We start from the raw sequence: 22,213 nt of genomic DNA on the forward strand, positions 1-22,213 counted from the left end.
GCTGACAAAGGGCTCCTGCCCCCAAGCTTATCATGCTGCCTCCTGTCTGTCCTGAACTGTCCCAGGCCCTTTCTGCCTGTCCCAGGCCCTTATGATAGCTATTTCCTCTGCCTAAACTGTTCTTCAAGTGGCTGGCTTCTTTTCTTTTCCTTTTAATGATTTTATTGAGATTCAGTTCACATACCCTACAATTTACTCATTTAAAGCATACAATTCAATGGTTTTAGTATATTCACAGAGTTGTGCAACTGTCACCATGATCATTTTTTACCATTTTCATCACCTCCAGAAAGAAATCCTGTACCCTTCCCATCCCCCATCCTCACTCCCAACTACTCATCTACTTTCTGTCTGTGTAGATTTGCCTGTTTTGGATATTTCCTACAAGTGGAATCATACACTGTGTGGCTTCTTGTAACTGGCTTCTTTCACTTAGCATAATGCTTTCAAGGTTCATCCTTATTGTTCTATGGGTCTGGCTCTTCCACCTTAGTGGCTCAGCTCAAATGTCATTTTCTCAGTGAGGCCCTCCATGACCACCTTGTCCAAAGAGGCCTCCTTTGAATCACTCTCAATTACATCATCTTATTTATTTCCTTTACAGCCCTTATCACAACCTGTAATTATCTCACTTATTCTGTGTCTGCTTTGCCACTAGAACTCCATGACTGTCATGTTTACCGTTGTGCCACACCTTTCTGTGGGTCAAATGTCAGCACCTAGCCAGGACCCGGTGCAAAGAAGTGCCAAAGAGCAGGTCAATGTGAATGAATAAATCAATGCTGCCTCTTCTTCCTTGCCCAGAACCACCCTCCATACCTGCTCCTTTAACTTCTGAACCTTCATGTCCTGCCTCAGCCGCTCCAGTTGTTGGCTGGCATCTGCCAGCTCCTTCTGGGTCTGCAGCAGTGTCTCCAGGAGGGACACCCTCTCCTTCTCTGTTTCAAGCTGCATCTGTGGAGGGGCAGGAGGGTGAGGGCTTGTTGGGTTAGGGGTCACCATGCTCACCCACTAGGCCACAAGCACACGCCAGCTGCTCTAGGGCTCTTCTAGCAAATGGGGTGGGCGCTGAGGGCGAAGGAAGGTCTGGACCCACTGACTGAGAGCCAGGAAGTACGAAGATTGCTGCTGGTTTGCAAGCTGACAGGATGTGGTAAACGACAGCCCTCCCTCAGGAAGTAGGACATACCGCCGGCCGTGCAGCTAACGGTACCGATCACCTGCTCATGGGGAGCAGAGCGGGAAGCTACATCCTCTTCTGGAAGCCCCTGCAGCACCACCCTCGGGAGTGGGAAAGGAAGTGGTCCAAGGTAGGGGGATCACAGGGTGGACGTGCAGCCCAGCCTCCCAGCTGCCCACCTGGCACAGGGCGCTCTCGGCCTCGGCCTGTTCTTCTGCCCTCTGTGTCCGCATGGCCTCCGTTTCTGCCTGCTGTTCCCTCAGCCTCGTTTCCAGCTCCATTTTCTCCCTCTCCAGGCTCTCCAGAGCCTTGTCCAGTTCCTGCTGGTGCCAGGAGCGCTCTCTCTCCTGGTCGTACGAAGGAAGCACCGTTAGAGCCGAGGGGGTGAGGAGAGGAGGCAGAAGGAGAACCGGGTTAGGGCAAGAAGCCTACTGCCCACCAGCTGTGTGACCTCGGTGCCTCATGTGACAAGCCTGCTTCCTCACTGCGAGGTGAGGCTAATCATCCTGCCTTGCCCATCTCGCCAAATTTTATGAGGATCAAATGAGATTTATTAAAAAAAAAAAAAATCAAGTGATATAATACATGGAAAAGTGTTTTCTAAAGCGCAACTGTCCCTCATATAAGCTACAAATATCTGTTATTTTAAAGCAAGCACATCATGGTTGGTGGTTGTAACAGCGAACTGAGGTGGCGGACTTGCTCTCTGCTGTCCCCCCTCCCCTGCTCAGGGTGACAGGGTTAGCCTCCCAGAAAGCCAGGCCGAGCCTGTCTCCTACACGACACAAGAGCGTTAGGATGGGGCATCCCGGTCCTCCCAGAGGTCCATCAGTGACCGACACCTTCCCTGATCTCCTAGACGAATCCAGCCCCTCTATTAGGATCTCAGGGTGGTGGTGAAGGCACTGGAGCCAGGCTGCCTAGGTTACAGTCTTTACCCCAGTACCACTAGTGTGACCTCAGTTCATTTCTATCGCATCTCTGTGCCTCAGTTTCCTCATCTATAAAAACGGGGACAGGGAATTCCCTGGCGGTCCAGTGGTTAGAACTCTGCGTTTTCACTGCTGAGGGCGCAGGTTTGGTCCCTGGTCCGGGAACTAAGATCCCGCAAGCTGCACGGTGTGGCCTAAATAAATAAATAAATCATGTGTGAAAAATAATAATAAAATTTTAAAAATTCTTTTGACAAATGAGGATAACAACAGGTTCCTCCTAGGGTTGTTCTCACGAGTGAAGTCGTGTAAAGAGCTTTAAGTGGTGCTGAGCACCCAGAAAGCATTCAGTAGACAATAGCTATCATCATCTTCATCACCTTTCCTTTAAAATGTTTGTAAGTCTGTAGTTATCCACGTTTAGCGGGAAGGCCTCTAGTGTTTCACCCCTTTCCAACATCGTCTTGTGCACTCTCCTCTCATTCGCTACACTCTGGCTGCACTGGCCTCCTTTCAGGTCCTGGAGGACACCACACACCTCCACTCCTTAAGGCCTTGACTCATGCTTTCCTTCTACTTGGACTGCTCTTCCCACCCCACCGTCACTCATGGCTTAAATGACACTTCCTCATAGATGCCTTCCCAGACCATACGCTCAAAATGGTCCCCCTTTGTTCTTCTTATATCACCCAGTTCTTTTTCTTCATAGAACTTCCATCATCAGTTACTCATTTATGTATTAATTTATTTAATACCTATCTTCCCCCAAGACTTGAAGCTCCATCAGGAGAACCATGTCTACTTTGCTCTCTGCTGTATCCTCAACGCCCAGCATCGTGCCTGGCAGACAGTAAGAACTCAGCATTGCTTGAATGAATCACATTTAAGCTACTGGATTATTAAGATGCTTAAGAACAGTCATCTATAATACCACAGTTATAGAACAGCTATGAATATCAAATCATACACTCTGGTTCAAAAAGCCAACTGTGGGCTTCCCTGGTGGCACAGCGGTTGAGAATCTGCCTGCCAATGCAGGGGACACGGGTTTGAGCCCTGGTCTGGGAAGATCCCACATGCCGCGGAGCAACTAGGCCCGTGAGCCACAATTACTGAGCCTGCGCGTCTGGAGCCTGTGCTTCACAACAGGAGAGGCCGCGACAGTGAGAGGCCCGCGCACCGCGATGAAGAGTGGCCCCCACTTGCTGCAACTAGAGAAAGCCCTCGCACAGAAACGAAGACCCAACACAGCCAAAAATAAATATAAATAAATAAAAAATTAAAAAAAAAAAAAAAAAAGCCAACTGTAAGAATATGGGAAAGCTGAATTTAATAGTAGTTAAGTGTTAAAAAAAAACAAAACAAAACTGACCCATCTGCTCAATATGAGTTAGAAGTGTGTTATGGCTACCAGAAGAGCTAATTCTGTGATGTCCAGGAAGTAGCAGTCAAGCGTTGCTGCCTAGTTTGTGGATCAGAATACTCTGCACACGGGTTCATGAGTGACGTGTATCATGTCTAGAGGAAAGCAACCATGTTGGTGAGGTGTTTCAAGCAAGTCTAAGGCTGATTTGTTTCAGGTAATAGATTTTGGCTCAACTTAAGAAATAATTTTCTGATAACTAGATCTATCTAAAAATAAATGGGCATTCCAATGGACGGAATACAACAGAAGCTAAGCAACCCTTGGAAGGGATATTGTAGAAGTGGACATAGCATAAATGCTAAGAAATGGTTAATCCCTGCTCTACCACTTCTCAGCCAGGTAACCCTGAGTGACTTCTCTAAGTCTCAGTTTCCTCACTAGGTGGTTGTGTAGGCTATCTGAAATAACGTGACTAGCATTCAGCATGGTACCTGGCATGGGAAAGTGCTCAGTAAGTAAGTATCCACTATCACTGCTATTAAAGGGGATTCAGACACTAGATGGAAGAATGGAGAATATAACCCCTAAGAGTTTTTCTAATTGGTAGGATTCCAGGACAAGGCAGGCACTGTTAAAACTAACAGACTCTCTGGGAATTCCCTGGTGGCCCAATGGTTAGGACTCTGCCAAGGGCCTGGGTTCAATCCCTGGTCAGGGAACTAGGATCCTGCATGCTGTGTGGCGTGGCCAAAAAACCAAAAACTAACAGACTCTCAAGAGTTATGAGGGCTTTCAACCTTTTCAATCAGTAGGGAGATCATAAAGTCAGACAATCAGAAGTCAGAGGGATTATCTGACTGAGAAGAAAAGAAAAGATGGAGAGACTTTCCCATGATTCAGGTGTGGCCATGAGATGGTTAGTCCTTCCACGGATACCAAGTCTACATCAGGTGGTAACACATCATTCAGAAGTTTTATAGCTTCTTTTACTTGTAGGGTTTTCGGTGGGTGGTATGCCTGATTCTTGCTGGGAAACTGAACTGCCTCTGGACACTGGTCATTCAATAAATATTTTGAAGTACCTACTATAATCTAGGCACATAATTCTAAAAAGAGGCAAACTCCTGGCTACCATCTTGCCAACAAGTCTGCCTTGTAATACCTATCAAACCACAAATACACACAAGGCACAAGTCAACTTCCATTTCCAGAAATCTGACAAACAAGCTCTCTGAACCCTCCACCTGTAAAAGGGCAAAACAAACTAACAAACAAACAAAAAAATGCCAATTTAACTATTAAGTATATATTTTAATGTATCACTGAGCCAGCAGGAAAATAATGAAAATTTCATTGGAGCCAAAATCAAAGCAAGACTTGTGATTTAAAGAGGTAAATGAGCGCAGAACAGGCTTTCCACTGGAGGTATTTACTATACCTAATAACCTTGAAATTCATTTTCTGGCTATGTGGGCAAAGAAAACAGAAAACAAAGGGTGGGGAGCCTGACAGGAGATTCCCACATAAGGCTGGACCTCCAAAGGGCTATCTGGGGTCAGGAAACTATGGCATGTGGGCCAAACCTGGCCCCGTGAGCTAAGAGTGGTTTTTATGTTTTTAATGGTTGATAAGAAGTCAAAAGAAGAATAAGACTTTGTAACATGTGAAAATTATATGAAATTCAGTTTCAGTGTCCATACATAAAGTTTTATTGGAACACAGCCATGCTCATTTACATACATGTCATTTACAGCTGCTTTTGCACTAGAGGGGCAGAGAAGAATGAGTGTGACAGAGACTGTATGGTCTGCAAGGCCCAGTGTGGCTCTTCAGAAAAACACCCACCCATCCCTGGGCTACAGTCCTCAGTAAATGGATAAACCTGAGAGAGGGAGAAAAGGGGAAGAAAAAGGGAGAGAGAAAAAGTGGGGGAGAGAGAAAACAAAACACTGTATAGAAGGGAACAGCAAGAAAATTTGTTTTAACCTTCACAAAGGGTTTTATATATATATATATATATATATATATATATATATATAAATATAAATATCACTTGAGAATTCATAACCATAAGCTGGTCTTCATGTGGGTTCAGGGCCTGAATGTGGCCCAAAAACTTTAAACAGAAATTGTACTTTAAGGTGGTCCTGGGATGCTAGTCCTTCAGCTTCCTCAGAGAAGCAAAAGCAAATCTCTGCGGAAAATCTCCTTTGCCTCAGGCCTAAAAGGATTCCCACAGAAAAATTTCCAGAGAACATGAGTTCAGAGTCAGGAATCAAAAAACATATAGGGGCCAAGGTCATCAGTGAGAGCCAAGGGAAACAACATATAACAGAGATCCAAAAAGATTTTAGGTGTTGGAATTATTAGACAGCATAAAAGTATGTTTCACGTGTTTAAAGAATAAAAGAGGGGACTGCAAATATAAATTAGGGAGAAGACACTAAAAAATGACCAAGAAGATTTGAAAAAATAACCAAACAGAATGTTGAGAAATAAAATATTTAATACATAAAATTTAAAACTTGGTGAATAGGGCTTCCCTGGTGGCGCAGTGGTTGAGAATCTGCCTGCCAATGCAGGGGATACGGGTTCGAGCCCTGGTCTGGGAAGATCCCACATGCCACGGAGCAACTGGGCCCGTGAGCCACAACTACTGAGCCTGCGCCTCTGGAGCCTGTGCTCCGCAACAAGAGAGGCCACGATAGTGAGAGGCCCGCGCACCGCGATGAAGAGTGGCCCTCGCTCGCCGCAACTGGAGAAAGCCCTCGCAGAGAAACGAAGACCCAACACAGCCAAAAATAAATATAAATAAACAAAGTAAACAATGCCTTAAAAAAAAAAAATTTCTTTAAAAAAAAAAAAAAAAAAAAAAAAAAAAAAAAACTTGGTGAATAGACTATAAAGCAGATTAGACACAGTTGAAAAGGGAAATTAGTGAATAGAAGAGGGATCTGAAAAAACATCACCCAGAATACAGTGTAGAAAAAGTACACATGGAAAATGTAAGAGAGAAAGTTAAGATACCTGAAGGTTACACCAAGTTCTAACATACAATTAATTAGAGGCTTCTCAATACCAACAGCGGAATAATCAGTGTGCTGACAGAAAATAACGGTTACCTTAGAATTTGTACCTGAATTTTATACCCAGTGAAACTGTCTTTCAAGAATAAAAGTGAGAGGGATAAATTAGGGGTTTGGGATTAACATATATACCTACTATATATAAAAGAGATAACAAAGACCTATTATATAGCACAGGAAACTATACTCAATACTTTGTAATAACCTATAAGGGAAAAGAATCTGCAAAAAAAATAGACATAATATATATGTATAACTGAATCACTTTGCTGTACACCTGAAACTAACACAACGTTGTAAATCAACTATACTTCAATAAAAAAATAAAATTAAAAAAAGGAAAAAGCTATAAAAAAGAATAAAAGTAAAATAGACATTTTCAGACAATTAACTACCAACATACCCTCACCAAAGGAAATTCTACTTCAAGGAAAACAAATCCAAATAGAAAGCCTGACACGCAAGGAGGAATGGTGAGCAAAAAAACCCTCGTAAAATTTTCAGTGTACCTAAACAATTATTGACTGTATAAAATAATCAAAATACATAATGTATGGTGTTAACAACTAGTAATAACTAAACACAATGACTACTACAGTTGATAGGTTGGGAGGAGTGAATGCAGGTAAAATGTTCTCTGGTCCTTGTGTCATTCAGGAAAAGGGTAAATATACTGATTAACTTGAGATTTTATTAAGTATGTATTTTAAAATATTAAAGAACAACGAAAAGAATAAAAAATAGAGTACATATCATCCAAAGTAGTAGAGAGAAAAAAAGAGGTGAGAAAAGAATACAATTTAATAATCTGATATAACCCTCTAAAAGAAGTTAAGAAAGGTGAATTCCCCTCCCCAAAAGGTGTAAAAAGGCAAGACAAATAGCATAAGATGGTGGAAATAAATCCAAATATGCCTATAATCACAATAAAAGCAAATGGACTAAATTAAATAATTAAAAGACAAAAGAAACACTGTTCTGAATTGGGCACGAATAGGTCCAAGGCTCTGCTCCCTTTACACCCTGGGCCAGTTTATCAATCCTAAATCCCAGGATCCACTCTTAAGTCTCTATACATACAGAAACAACAACAACAATAACACCTAACACAAATATAGAGCTTACTGTATACCAGGAACTATTATTAGTGTTTTCCATATATTAACTCATTTACTAGCTAGAAGCTGGACTTTGCACCATGGTGACCAACCAGGCTAGTCCTGTTCAGATTTCACTTTTATAAGCAGGAATGTCTGCTGCTGTCTGTCTCTCCCATCCCCCAGCCGCAACTACCACCTACCCATTCCTCCTGGAGCCGGTTCACCTCCTCCTCATGGGCTGACTTCAGCTGCTGCAGGGCAGCCTGCTCCTCTTGCTCAGCCTGGGCCAGCTGTCTGGCTGCCGCATCCCGTGCCTGCTCTGCCCGGCTCCGTTCAGCGTCCAGTTCCAGCTGCAGGCACCTCACTTCCCCTAAGATGCCAGGCACAGGGTCTTGTCTCTGAGCCTCTGCCCTCCATCTTTCACCCTTATCCCCAGACCTCATGAGGAACTCCCATCTCAGAGGCCCTGGGCCTGGCTCTAATAGCTTCCCACTGTCTTCCTAGCTTTCAACATCCCTGTGGAATGAAGTGTGCCCATCCCAGTTGGGTTCTCACCTTGGATTACTTCCTTGGCTTGAGTGACGGTTTGGATCTGGACCTCCAGCTGCCCCTTGGTGACCTCTATCAGAGAATTTTGTTGCTGGGCCTCAAACAGACTGCTCTCCAGTAGCTCCTTGCATGAGCTGTCAGGTTCAGGAATCGGGAGAGTTCTTACCCATCAAGCCCCTTCCTTAAGAGGAACTGGGTTCTAACTACTGGTCACCGAGAGAATTTGGGGGCGGGGGGGCAATTACAAATTCATAACTCATTTAGGCCCCATATACTTTGGGCAAGGAACTTAGGTTGGCTCCCCCTTGCCTTGCAAAGCTCTCTCTGCCCTTGGCAGAACCGGGTCTGGACCCTACCTGAGCCCCAGCAGTTGTTCAGAGAGGTCCTGCCGGTCCCGCTCCACAGCCTGCAGCCGCACCTCGAGAGCTGCCTTTTCCCGCGCTAGAGCCTCCTTCTCCTGGACTTCCCGGGCAAGCGCCTCTTCCTGTCGCTTTGCCTCCTGATACAGCTGCTCCACCTGAGCTAAGGTTGCCTCCTGCTGGTGATGTGCCTGAGGGGAAGAACTGATGGGACAAAGAGCGAGGCAGGATCCCCCCAGGGCTGCTATCACCAGATGAGGGCCATGGGCTCCTCAGATCCTGGACCCAGCTCTGTGAGCCTTGAGCACTGCCCACTCACACCAAGTACCATTTATCTATTCCCCTGATCAACCCACAGAGTCCCAGCTCAGGAAACATGCTCTCCTTTGAGCAATACCCTGTACTACGGCTGCAAGAGATCTACCTCTAAGGAGCTTTTAGTCTTAAGGAGAGGTAAGACACACACATAATACCAGGAAGAAAGTGATCAGTGCCCTGAGAAAAAGGCTCTCAGAAGGGAGATTATGTATAATTACTAGGGCAATGAGAAGCTTGGTAGAGAAGAAAGATGACCTTTGAGTTGGGGCACTGGTTCAGAAACAACTCACTGAGCCCCTTGCTATGTGTTACACACTGGACTAAAAGCTGGAGTTATAAAAACAAGTAAGACATAGTCTGGCCTTCAAGGGGCTTTTGGTCTAATGGTGGAGACACATAAAAACAGATAATTATAATATAGTATGAAGGGTGTGGTGGTTGAATAAACACGATGTATTATCAGAAAACACAGGAGAGGCATCTAATTCAAACTGATGGATGTGAAGCAATGGAGAATCAGTGAAGGATTCCTCTAGGAATTCTTTTAAAAAAACTGGAAGACATACCCTAAACCAGTAACACTGGTCATTTCTAGGAAGTGAGATTTTCCCTTCCTGAATCATTTCTGTAGTGTTTTCATTTTTTACAGTGAGCATGTAAGTACAATGAGCATGTACAGTGAGCATCCTTAATGGGACGGTAGCAGTTTTGTCTTCTCACCTCGCTTAGCTTCTCTTGAATTTCTTCCTTCTCGTCTTGCATTTCCCTGAGATCTGCCTGCAGCTCAGCCCTGGTCTCCTCCGCTTTCTGCAGCTGAGTCTCCAGGTGGGTGTTCTTTTCCCACAGGGCTTCCCTGTTCCTCTCGGCCTCTGTCAGGCCCACCTGCAAAGTGTTTCTTGCCTGCTCTGCTGCTTCCATCCTGCCGCACACAGACTGGTTCTCCTGTTCTAACTACTGGCCAAAAAGGGAAGGACATCAAAGACAAAGGGTTACGGTTTAGAGATGAAGTGCTGAGACAGAAATCCAAGTGAGATATGAATCTGTTCTCCACAGATGAACACAGGAGTGCTTACGAGAGAGGAGGACTATGCACACATTTGGTCTGGGGTCTTTACTCCAGGTACTAGATGGGTTGATGCTGGGGACAGAGAGAAAAAAACTGCTCTTAAAGAGTTCAGAATAAGGGAACATACAACATTTCTGGGGCTCAAGGGAATGGGGTAGTGAAGAGACGTGTTAAATCTGTAACCTCTAGAGAAAATTCTGAGACTTGGGCTCTTCAACAGATCCTTTTCTGTGATTGCTGTTATCTCGTACAACAGGATTAAAACCCAGTCTTCCTTCCAGAGGACATGGGCCTAGCCCTGATGATTTTACCCTAAAGCCCAAAGGTAGTTCTGCTGTAGATGTGGGAGGGGTCTATTTTTAATGGCTGAGCCCAGGCCTTGTAATCTTTGCTCTCCTTTGCACTATAAATGTTCCTTTTGCTCATTCCAGGACTACGTTTGGGAGCTGATCTGTCTTGGGCTGATCCATTTAAGAACTGTTCCTTGTTACAGGCATCAGCTTTGTCTATCTCTCCCTTGCCGTCGGTCAGGGCCCAGCCCTACCCTGTGGATCAGAGAAATCTTTGCTCACCTGGAGAAGCTGCTGGTTCAGCCCAACTTTATCTAAGGCCAAAGCCTCATTTAAGGCACTGAGTTTGACAGCTGCAGCCCGAAGATCAGCTACCTCAGCCTTCAGGCTGTTCTCAGAACTCGACAGCTCCACAATAGACTGTTCTGCCTAAAAGCAGAGAGTTAAAGAGTTTCATTTTCCAGTTTTCCTGCAACAGTGAACAGCTCACATCCCCAACATCTGCTGCTTTCCTTGTACAGAGATCAGTTAACACTTCATTCCTTCCCTTACATCCTGAACAACTTTTCCCTTCATTTATTCATTCACTTACCCATTCATTCGTTGAAGAGTAAGAGAGGAACTCACATTACAGAGGCACAGACATCAGGATGTATAAACAACTACAACTGTGATGACACCATAGCCAATGTAAGCACAAAGTGCTCTGGGAACTCAAAGAAAGCATTAATTCAATTTGAGAGAATCAAAAATGCTTGGTAGAAGAGTCGACAGTTAAGTTGGGTATTGAGAGATGAGGAACAGTTTGTGGTTAAAAGGGGAGGAAAGAAGCAGTCCAGGTAAAGGGAAAAGTACATACAAAGTATTAAAATCACAAAAGAACGGGTAAAACTGAGAATGCAATTAGTGCTATGTGGCAGGAATGAAGGTATATGAGGCGTTAGGACAGGGATCTGGAGTGAAGAGGAGGCTAGAAACAGTTCGGGGCAGGTGGCAGAGGGCTTTGAATGTGGTACCAAGGAGCTGGGAAGCCAATGAATGGTTTTAGGAAGGAGACTGACATGACCAGATTTACACTTTAGAAAACCATTCTAATTCCAGTACAGAGAGTCTGTTTTGGAGGGACAGAACCCAAAAGCAGAAACTAGGCATTGAGGCAAGAAACAGGAAGGGCCATGACTTGCAGGATGAAGGAGGAGGCAGGCTGCGCGCCTTTTTCCTGGAGACACAACTTTCCAAGCCGCCCGCCCCACCCAGCCAGCGAGGGGGAGGCCCACGCACCCTCGCCAGTGCGGCGGTCACTTCTGTCTGCTCTTGTCTCAGCAACTCCCCTTCCAGGCGACTGGACTCCAGGGTTTCCCGAAGGGTGATCAGTTCACTGAGTGACTCTGACTGTTTGGCTTCCAGGCCCGCCAGCGTCTCCTGACTAAGATGGGAAACAGAAGGGGGCTAGAGGAAATCTCAGGGAGTGGCCACACCCCAAAAGATAACTGGAATGTAATTGCTTTTGCAATGCAAAAGAAGGAAGGCGGTCTCTAAAAACTGATAAGGAGAGGTCTCCAAGACACATAACATGAAAAAAGCAAGGCGCAGAACAGTATATGTGGTGCACTATCTTTTATGCAAGAAATTGGGGGAAATAAGGATATATGCATATATTGCTTAAAGCAGCACTAGACATATTAATAAGAAATTAATTTAAATGGTTACAAACAGGAGGAAGGAATATGGGATGAATGAAGCAGAGGGAAGTAGTACTTTCTCTTTGCATACCTTTTAAAATAGTTTTGACTTCTGAATCATGTAAATATTAATAAGTGTATTATCGAGTCACACAAATTAAATTTAAAAACATAAAACTATCTCTGTGGATTGTCTCTCCTTTTCCTCAGTAGAGGGGAGACCACTCCTTGTGCAAGTCATGATCCTTAGAGCAGTCATTCAAGATTCCATTATTCGTGCCTATTAGGCAGAAGGAGCTAGGGAACCGGTGAGGAGGGGATGCATCAAAGATGAAGAAGACACAGGGACTTTCCTGGTGGTCCAGTGGTAAAGAATCCACCTTCTAATGCAGGGGACGTGGGTTCGATCCCTGGTCAGGGAACTAAGATCCCACATGCCGTGGGTCAACTAAGACCGCGTGCCACAACTACTGAGCCTGCGTGCCTCAACTAGAGAGCCTGCGTGCCACAAACTATAGAGCCCACGTGCTCTGGAGCCTGTGCGCCACAACTGGAGGGAGAAAACCCGCACACCACAACTAGAGAGAAGCCCGGGCGCCACAACAAAAGATCCCGCATGCCGCAACTAAGACATGATGCAGCCAAAAATAAAATAAATTAATTAATTAAAAAAAAAAAACACAAACCTCTGCTCATTAAAAAAAAAAAAAAAAAAAGAAGATACAGCCCCTGCTACCAGGTACTGAAGACCTACCATATGCCAGGCTCTGTGCTGGCATTTTGCAAAACACTGCTTTAACCTCCCCGAAGACCCTTCAAGGGAAATATTATCAGCCCCATTTTACAAATAATCTGTCCAAGTGGCAGAGCCATAATTTAAAGCAAGCTTCTGCCCAGCTCTAAAGTCCTTGCTTTTTCTATGACATCGTATCGGGGAATTTACAAATGAGCTGGGTCCCTTTACTCTGGAATTCCCTTCCTTGACCAGCTCATTTCCCATTACTTCCCAGGATCAGTCCTACCCTTTGGCCAGCCCGGCCTCCTCTGAACATGCCATGAACTTTCCTGACTCCTTTTCTTTGCTAATCTGTTCCTTTAGCCCTTGTCCCACTCTCTACCAATCAAAATATGTCAAGGCCCAGCTCAACGGCTACCCTCTCCTCCATGAAGCTTTCAATAATTAACTGTTACTCCTATTCTCCCAGAGGACCTAGCTTGAAGCTCTTTTTTAGCTCAGACTTCATCTGGCCATGGTTTACTTGTCTGACTTCCCCATTACACTGCAAACTGCTTGAGATCAGAGCCTGTGTCTTATTTATTTCTGTACCCCCCACGGGGCATCGGCCCTTCTGGGTGTTCAGCAATGCTTGGATGAACTTTCTGTTTTCATCCTTCTGCAAAGGACGGAGCAGTAAGCTAATCTGAACCCCCCCGAACACCAGGCTTCGATTTACTCCACTTTCTAAGAGGGGGGAGGGCGTGGGGGGGGGAGGGGCTGTCACAAGCACGCACAGGCGCTGTCGTTCCCGGAGGGCCAGGTGCAGCTCCTCCTGCTGCTCCTCCTTCTCGCCCTGAGCAGAGTCGCCCTGCAGCTGCAGCTCCATGTTTGTCCTCCGCAGTCGCCACGCCTCCTGCTCCAGCACCTCCAGCTGCTGCTGCAGCTCCCCCCTGGTCTTCTGCAGGAGCTCTCGCTCCCTGGAAGGAGACCAGACATGAGCAGAAACCCTGGAACCTAAAAGCCCTCCTGGAATCAGACAGTACAGGGTCAAAGGAGAGAGGTTTATGTTTCCTTTAAATATCTCATCTTCCCTTTTGAGCAGGAAACTGTTTTCTTATCATCACAAAGACCCAAAACTGAGTGAGCAGGAACCAGCAGAACACAAAGCAAGGCAGCCCTGAGCAGCTCTGGGTCTAGGGAAGAACAGGGTCAGCCAACCAAACACATGGGCTGGGCGGGGACTGAGCCTGGGAGGAAGGGGGGGATGAACAGCCCCCGCTCACCTGCTGAGAGAGTCCACCTCCCCCTGCAGGTCCACAGTCTGCCCTGCCAGCGTGTCCCGCTCCCCGGTGAGCTGCTGTAGCCGCTGTCTCAGGGCCTCGCCCTCTTCCTCCCACTGATGATGCTGGTGCTGCAAGGAGCTCACAGCTTCCTGGCAGCCTGACAGCTGCTGCCTTAGGTCCTGCGGAGGGAGAGTAGCAGAGGTGAGGTGGTGAACAGGAGCGCAGGGCAGAGGAGGGATGTCATAAGCCTGAAGGTAGGGCTGGGCAAGGGGGTTGGGGGCTGGTGCAACAAAGGGAAGCTAAGAAAAGAGATGAGACCAGTCGAGGAGACAGAGCATCAGAGATGACTGGGTTCTGTGGCTCCCAGAGTGTCAGAGTCCATCATCTTCAAATGTAAAATGGTGGGGGGTGGTAAGTGTGGCTGGGACCCTTAGAATTGGGGAACGCTTACCCACACTCCCCTGGGGCTCCACTTTGCACAGTGCTGTGTAAAGACTGCATCAAAGTGGAGCGTGCCAGTGGCACGGAGAGTGTGCCTGCTCCCCACGAGCACAACCGGGCAGACACACAGATTCTAATGGGCACTTCGGGGTGCTGACAAAACACCTTGTGACTGGTCAACGTAGCAAAAGGGGCAGTCTGGGCTAGGAGGGTACCTGGGGCCCAAGTCAGTTTAGACACCCATCCCTGTGGCTGAGGAGGAGTGCTGGGGTTCTCACCTGCACAGCCTGGCGTCTCTGAGTCAGCACTGAACGCACCAGAGAAAGAGCCTTGTCTGGCTGCTGGGAATCGAACTGGGAGGAGAAGCCACTAGGGTCCAACTCCAAGGAGCTCTCATGACCAGAGCCTTGGGCCATATTGTCCTCTTCTTCTACCATGGCCTGAAATCCAACACAGCAGGGTCACCATCCTACTGACCGAGGCCTAGAATCCATGGAGAGGACTACCATGCCAGCCTGGACAAACCTGATGTCTCCTCTCTCAGGTCCTCTCCCTGGGGGCTGGGAGGAGGGTATCTTAAGAGCAAAAAAGGTTGGTTCCTTCAACTCCTCAAACCAACTCTTCCCCTTCGGTCACCCAAACCTAGAATGAGCAACAAGACTAGCACCCCTTGAACACTCAAGGAATAAATGAAGGAAGAAGAGGTTGCTGAGGTAGCAAAGGCCAGAATCCAGCCGCTGCCTGAGAACTGCAGCTAGCAGTAAGAAAGAGGGCGTTTCAGCAGGCAGTGCCAACACACGAAAGCTTAGCTACTCCTTAGGGTTCCAGTCTTCAAATATACTCAGACAATTCCTCCCCACAAGACCCTAAGTCCAGACTCCTCTAGGTGCACCTGAGAGGACGGGGAGGTCTGGGGAGGGTGAGGCTGGACCGGTTACTGTGAACCGGAGGCTTACCAGTACCTGGGTTATGTCCTTGATCATTTGCTGTAAGGACAGCTTCTCCTCTTGGGCATTCCTACTTAGAGATGCCTCGTGTTCCATTAATTCTGCGTGATTTGCCTCCTGGACAGGGAACCAAATAGAGCCTATGAGCCAAACTCTCAGAAGAGAATTTATCATCCCAGGCCCCAAATTAACCAGAGTCTCATTCTGTCTATTCTGTCAACCCCACTTTTCCCCTGACCACATGTGTATGCTAACACTGTCCCAGGATTCTGAAGACAATGTGATGTGGTGATTAAGAATTCAGATTCAGGGATTAAGAGCTCCAAATTAGACTGCCTAGATAAGAGTTCTTGCTCTATCACTTACTAGCTTGGTAACCTTAGGCAACTCCTTCTTTGAGCTTCCTTCTCTTTAAAATAGGAATAAGGGACTTCCCTGGTGGTGCAGTGGTTAAGAATCTGCCTGCCAATGCAGGGGACACGGGTTCGAGCCCTGGTCTGGAAAGATCCCACATGCCGCGGAGCAACTAAACCCATGCGCCACAACTACTGAAGCCCACGCACCTAGACCCTGTGCTCCGCAACAAGAGAAGCCACTGCAATGAGAAGCCCGTGCACCGCAACAAAGAGTAGCCCCCACTCTCTGCAACTAGAGAAAGCCCTTGCGCAGCAACGAAGACCCAACGCAGCCAAAAATTTTTTTAAAAAAAGGAAAAACTTAAAAAATAAAATAAAATAGGAATAATTAACAGCAACTACTTCATAGATTTGTTTTGAGGCTTGAATGAAAAAACTGCATGTAAATTACTCAACACAGTGTCTGTCACAGAGCAAATCTTCATTAAATGTGAGCCATCATTGGATGAAGGATGGCTGCTGTCTCTGAACAGCAAATTGGCACTTGAGACTTAAGGCCAGAGGAACCTCTAGCCCCAAGGCCAGCAATAAATTTGAATTCTCAAAATGTCCCCTCCTCCTTCCTACCTTATTGTGCTAGTGAAGGCTTAAAGACGCAGATTTACAGCTATGTTTCTTTTTTTGGCCTATACAAAATTTGAACCAACATTTGTAAATTGAGAGATTTGTCTGAGCTGAGAAATCCATAAAAATTCATAAAAATCTGAATTTCTGGCTTCTCTCAAAAAGTTAACATATGGGCCACACCAGCCCCCATCCCTACAAGGCAACAATTTACTGAAGTTGAATAGTGGATGCCTCCTCCAGATGGGACATATATTCTTCAGGGTCCTGCAGTCCTCACTGCTCCTCATTGCTTCCTTACTATTGAGATCAAGTGTTCCCTGTTACACTGAAAACTAAATGTGACAGCACTGGAAAATCAGAATCCTTACAGCTGAACCCACTTCATTCATTTATATTACTTGGGCCCTGCGGACATATGAATTTGCAAATTCCTGAACAAAAAGAAACCAAAGAGGCATAAACGTGTCTAGCTCCCAGCTGATCCTAGCTTGGATGAGAAGACTAGGGATATGTATGTGGATAGGGGTGCAGGATTTGCCTAAAATCAGAGATCTGAAAATTCCTAGAGATGAAAGGAAACGTGCAATCAAGCCAGAGGTTCTAACGTCCAACCTTAGAGAATCCCTTTGATAACATCCCTGGCAGATGTTAAGCCAGTGACACAAACCTCACTCCTTCACAAGACAGACTGTTCAACCACCGAGCAGCTCTAGCTGCTCTACCACCCTGTAACTTGCAGTCACTGGCAGTGACTGTGCCCCCCTGGCAAACATTAAACAAGCCAGCTCTCTTCCCTGGTGTCAGTCCTTCAGTTATGTGAAGGCAGCCATCATGTCTTCCTCAAGCCCTCCTTCTCCAGGCTAACCACATTCATGCTCCTCAGGCGTTTCCCTTATGACTAGGTTTTGAATCTCTCCAGACATCCCCCCCTCCTACTTGGCTAGTGTGCCTCTTCATGTGTGTCCCACTCTCTTGGAGGAGGACACACTGCATGCATGCACTGCTATAGTTTCCCTAGGAATATAGAAGGGATAGTAGACAGGTAATGTTTATTAAATGGATAAATGAATGAGTTAATTAATTTTCAGATTCAACCAAAATTAATTTTTTAGCTTTAGGGGATTTCATCAAGGAACATTTAACTGGTATCCTGCACTCTCTGTCCATAAAGGACAGGAATCTACAGGCCCACTCCCAACTCTCCCAGAACAAAGGATCACGTACCAGGATCTCCATCGTTTCTCTCAGAGCCTTTACCATCTTTTCATAATCTTCATTTTGCTTCTGAGACTGGGTCAGTAGAGCAGAGAGCTCGGTCACCCTGAAGAGGAGAGCATAGCACAGTTACCTGGGCACCCACTGATGAGGACAGAGCTATGCAGCACACCCCAACCCAGGCCAGACACACCCACTACCACCCCCCCAGAGTCCCTTGGGTGCCCCCAGCCCCTGCACTCCCTGAACACATGATGCTATAGCCTTGAACTCGGGGAGGGGGAGCCAAAAGCCACTCAGATGCATGCAGGGATTTACCACATCTCAAGACTGGAACACGTGTTTGGGGGCCCAAGAGCTGAAGGAAAGCCCTGGACCAGGCCCTTCCAGACCCCGCTTGATCTTGAAGTCAAGCACCCTGAAGCCAACAAGAACATCAGAATTGCCACATGGGATAGTCCCAAGGTCCCTCAAGCCCAAGGTTCTAACTCTGATAGAGAAAAAGGAGGGGCGAATTGGGAAAGATTATGGTCAACCTCCCTGATACTAACCTCAAAGTTCAGGGAAATCACCAGGCATCTTTATCACCTAACACCATATCCTGGAGCTCAGTACCTGGTGTTATATAGGTAGCTAAATAAATATTTCTTGAATGAAGTTATCAAGGAGCTTAATTTTTTATTTCAAAGTCTTCCTAATTTTATTCTGTATCATCTTTAAGAGCTTTAACTCACCGTATGGTCATTCATTTAGTTATTGTATGATTCAACAAACATTTACTAAGTGTCTACTATATCGCAGGTGAAGTGGAAAGCACTAGAACACAAAAATTACCAAGACATGGTCTCTGTCCTTGTGCTTCCCAGTGCCTTCACAACCCAAACAAAACAAACTGTAATTTACACACTCCACCAATAGGTGGTGACACAACCCTAGCCATGGGGTATAAACTGAACTTTGCCCCAAGATTCAACTGGAGCTCTTTGCTTATGTCCCTGCCCTTCTTATCATTTTTAAAAAATCTATTTTATTATAATCCAAAAAATAAAAGAGCCTAACCAAAAAAACCCAAACAAAACTAAATAATCAACAGATCAATGCTGTAAGCACGTCAAAAGACCATACGGGGGACTTCCCTGGTGGCGCAGTGGTTAAGAATCTGCCTGCCAATGCAGGGGACACGGGTTCAAGCCCTGGTCCAGGAAGATCCCACATGCCGCGGAGAAACTAAGCTTGTGTGCAACTACTGAGCCTGGATTCTGGAGCCCATGAGCCACAACCACTGAGCCCACATGCCACAACTACTGAAGCCCGCGCACCTAGAGCCCATGCTCTGCAACAAGAGAAGACACCACAATGAGAAGCCTGCGCTCTGCAATGAAGAGTAGCCCCGCTCGCCGCAACCTGATAAAGCCTGCGTGCAGCAATGAAGACCCAACGCAGCCAAAAATAAATAAATAAATAAAATAAAGCAAAAAACAAAAACCAAAACAAAACTAAATGTGAGAAGTAAAAACGTACTTCTTATGTAATCTTTTTAATTCCTGCTTCTGTCTTGAACTCTTTTTTATTCTTTAGTAGATTTGTCAAATTAAACTGAGACTTTGCGGTGATTGTCCCTCACCTTGCCCTTTGTTAGAGCTCCTTCCTCTCTTCTCAGATTTGTGTTCGTCTTCCTGGGTGGACTGGAGCTGCGACTGAGTTGGATTTCTGATTCCTGATTTCCAGCACAGTGCCTTACTGACAGTGCTCACTAATGGTTTGTTGAATGAATTAATGTGAAATTTAAAAACAAACTCTGCCATCCCCAGAGGAGTGGAGGGAAGATTTGGGCATGGGTCATAAAAGCCAGATTAGTCCTTAGTCTTGTTCTGTGTGATAACAGATAGTGAAGCTTCAAATAAGTGGCTCAGGGACTTCCCTGGTGGCGCAGTGGTTAAGAATCTGCCTGCCAATGCAGGGGACACAGGTTCGATCCCTGGTCCGGGAAGATCCCACATGCCACGGAGCAACTAAGCCCGTGCACCACAGCTACTGAGCCTGCACTCTGGAGCCAGCGTGCCACAACTACTGAGCCTGCGTGCTACAACTACTGAAGCCCACAGGCCTAGAGCCCATGCTCTGCAGCAAGAGGAGCCACCGCAATGAGAAGCTCGTGCACTGCAACGAACAGTAGCCCCCACTGGCCGCAACTAGAGAAAGCCCGCGCGTGGCAACAAAGACCCAACGCAGCCAAAAATAAATAAATAAATAAAGTAATTAATTAAAAAAAAATGTATATAACAAAAAAAAGACCATATGGGGGCACAGTAATGTAACAGGCTATCAAGGTCATAGAAGAGGTGACATTTAATTATGCCTTAAAGGATAAGTCAGAGAGAGAAGGGAGAGAGGCATTCCAGGCTAAGGCCAGCATCTACAAAGGCAGGGAACATGGAAGAACTTGGCTGTTCTGGGAATGGCAAATAGTTTGGTGTTGATAGAGGAGAGTCACAGCCAGCTCTGTAAGTCAACAGGAGAGAAACTGAGCTGCAAGAGAGTCTGAGGGCAGAGGGCAGTGACAAGGCCCCAGCTGTGGCACCGGGTTTCAAACTAGACTCCCTCTGGCACATCTCCTTCCCCTCTTGTGGGAGGAATGCTCTTCACATCTCCCCCACCTACCTTGACTCCCTAAAGGAGTCAACTTTCTCTTAGGGAACCCCTCCTAGGACCCAGGCCATCTCACCGATCCTGAAGCTCAGCCTTCTCCAGATGCCCTTGACTCTTCAGCTGTGTTAACTCCTGACTCCTTTCATGGGCTTCCTTCTCCAGCTCCTGGGTCCTGGCTAGTAGCAGCATCAACTGGGATGGCTCGCTCCCATTCAGTCTCCCAGATCCATCAGATTCCCGAGACTGTGGTGTTCCCACAGTCAGGCGCAGACAACAGGTCAACAGGGAACCTGAAAGCCTCACATGCTCAGCCTTGAGCTCCGTCAGGTCTCTGAGTACAAGCAAAGAAAGAGCAGACTCCAACAGGGACCAGGAACAGGAAAGGGAGCGTGGAGGTCAGGCCCAGGGAAGCCTGAGGAGCAGGTCTGGGAAAAGTCATCTCAATCCAACAATCCAACAATTCCATCCCTCCCCACCAACTCTTCCACCCCTGCCTTTCCCCCGTAACCTGATTCCCTTCTATAGCAGCCCCACTGTCATGCGAATAGAGTCGGTAGGGGCAAACCTCCTCCCGTCATACCTCCACACTGACCTGTCAGTGGCTGACTTCATTTCCAGGAAGTGGCGACGGAAGGTCACCACCTCCCGCCACAGACTGAGAAGGCGACCGTGCTCCCCTTTCAGGTAGCCCTTGAAGAACTGTGTGTTCAGAAACCCAGGTCATATCAAAGGGCAGAGGACATCTTTTGCCAACACGGGAGTCTTGGATTCCTCCTGACTACTGGGGGGAAGTGGAGGGACTTAAAGGAGATAGCTTATGAATGGGTGTCTATGTTCAGGCAATGCTGAAGTGTTTAATAAAGTTAGCAGTGGGATTCAAGAGGTCAAAGGGCCTAGGATGGTATATGGCCTTCTTTGAGCTAGATTAGAAAAGGATAAACAGTAGCTGCTCAACAAATGGGGGCTATTACCATCATCACCACAGACTTACAATGAGGATTAAATGATATAACATATGTAAATCACCTAACATAATGCCTGACACAGAGCAACGGCCCAGGAAACATTAGTTTCCTTTAACTGGGATCTGAAAATTTCTTCCCCATTCAATTTCAATAGCTACCTCCTTAGCATCTAGATTGCAGACTTCCAGATGACGGGAGTCAGTAAACTTTAAGATCCATCTAAAACCTATGCAGGAACAGAGTTGCTTTGCGTGTCATGCTACCTACCAGCAAAACCTCGACTGGGCAGGTAAGGATAGAACTAAGGTGACAGCCCAAGCAGGGCAGAGCTGCCAGCATGAGCGGTAAGGCCGGCCAGAGACTTTAACAACAGCTCAGTTTCCATCCAAGTCCTGAAGTTAACCCCTTCCAGCACTGACCAGGCAATGCCCAGATTGCAAGTCCTCCTCTCACCATTCCCATCCACTGTTTCTCTCACCTCCTGCTCCATCTGCCACTGGCTCTCCTTCCTCATTAGCTCATCGCGGGCCCGGCTCCAGTCTACTGTCAATTTTTCCATATCTTCCCGAAGGGCTTTATTCACCACGTCAGCTTTTTCCATGTGCAGCCGAAGCTGGGTGTTCACCTCCGCTAGACTCTCACACCTGCACTGGGGAGGGGTAGGAGCAAGTACTAAACAAAGGTCTGAGCCAACCCTTGGACCTCTTGGAGTAAGATGACAACCACTGGAACTTTCCATTGCCAGGAACTGGAGGGCTAAGGCTGAAGCCCTTGGTTCTAATCCATGTTAGCCCTCGAGACAGAGGTTTTCCATCAACCTTCTCTACCCGCCCACCAACCACCCAGGCCAGAAAGTTGGGGCCCATCACCTCTGTTGCTCTTCCTCCAGTCGGGTTAGCAGCTGTTCCAGGTTTGGCTCCTCCACACCTTCCCACCTCTGAGGGACCGGTCCCTTAGCCAGACAAAAGCAAGCTTTATTTATTTACCTTCAAAGAGAACATCCTGCAGACCAATTCCCTGATGCCCCCTTCTACAGCAGCCTGCTTATTTTTTTTAAAGTTCATCCATTTATTTTATTTTTATT

General features: G+C 46.5%; 1 protein-coding gene across 7 annotated transcripts in view; it reads right to left on the reverse strand.

The window, feature by feature from the left end:
* CEP250 (centrosomal protein 250) overlaps positions 1-22,213 on the reverse strand; it is a 49,805-nt gene that overhangs the window by 17,989 nt on the left and 9,603 nt on the right. For 3 of the 7 annotated variants that reach the window (XM_036825805.1, XM_036825808.1, XM_036825806.1), the window contains 17 exons: positions 21,999-22,081; positions 21,608-21,773; positions 20,757-20,863; positions 20,241-20,495; positions 17,525-17,621; positions 15,327-15,434; positions 14,649-14,810; positions 13,930-14,108; positions 13,441-13,623; positions 11,528-11,672; positions 10,529-10,675; positions 9,611-9,841; positions 8,570-8,763; positions 8,220-8,347; positions 7,865-8,034; positions 1,360-1,527; positions 820-954 (listed from right to left, as the gene is read on the reverse strand). In XM_036825805.1, the coding sequence (XP_036681700.1) occupies positions 820-954; positions 1,360-1,527; positions 7,865-8,034; positions 8,220-8,347; positions 8,570-8,763; positions 9,611-9,841; positions 10,529-10,675; positions 11,528-11,672; positions 13,441-13,623; positions 13,930-14,108; positions 14,649-14,810; positions 15,327-15,434; positions 17,525-17,621; positions 20,241-20,495; positions 20,757-20,863; positions 21,608-21,773; positions 21,999-22,081 (2,658 nt within the window). Of the gene's footprint in view, positions 1-819; positions 955-1,359; positions 1,528-7,864; positions 8,035-8,219; positions 8,348-8,569; positions 8,764-9,610; positions 9,845-9,963; positions 10,029-10,528; positions 10,676-11,527; positions 11,673-13,440; positions 13,624-13,929; positions 14,109-14,648; positions 14,811-15,326; positions 15,435-17,524; positions 17,622-20,240; positions 20,496-20,756; positions 20,864-21,607; positions 21,774-21,998; positions 22,082-22,213 lie in introns of those variants that run through there. The other 4 variants (XM_036825807.1, XM_036825809.1, XM_036825810.1 and 1 more) reach the window with 4 other exon arrangements.

The sequence above is a fragment of the Balaenoptera musculus genome, chromosome 15 (assembly GCF_009873245.2).
Source record: "Balaenoptera musculus isolate JJ_BM4_2016_0621 chromosome 15, mBalMus1.pri.v3, whole genome shotgun sequence".
In the NCBI taxonomy this organism is placed as follows: domain Eukaryota; kingdom Metazoa; phylum Chordata; class Mammalia; order Artiodactyla; family Balaenopteridae; genus Balaenoptera; species Balaenoptera musculus.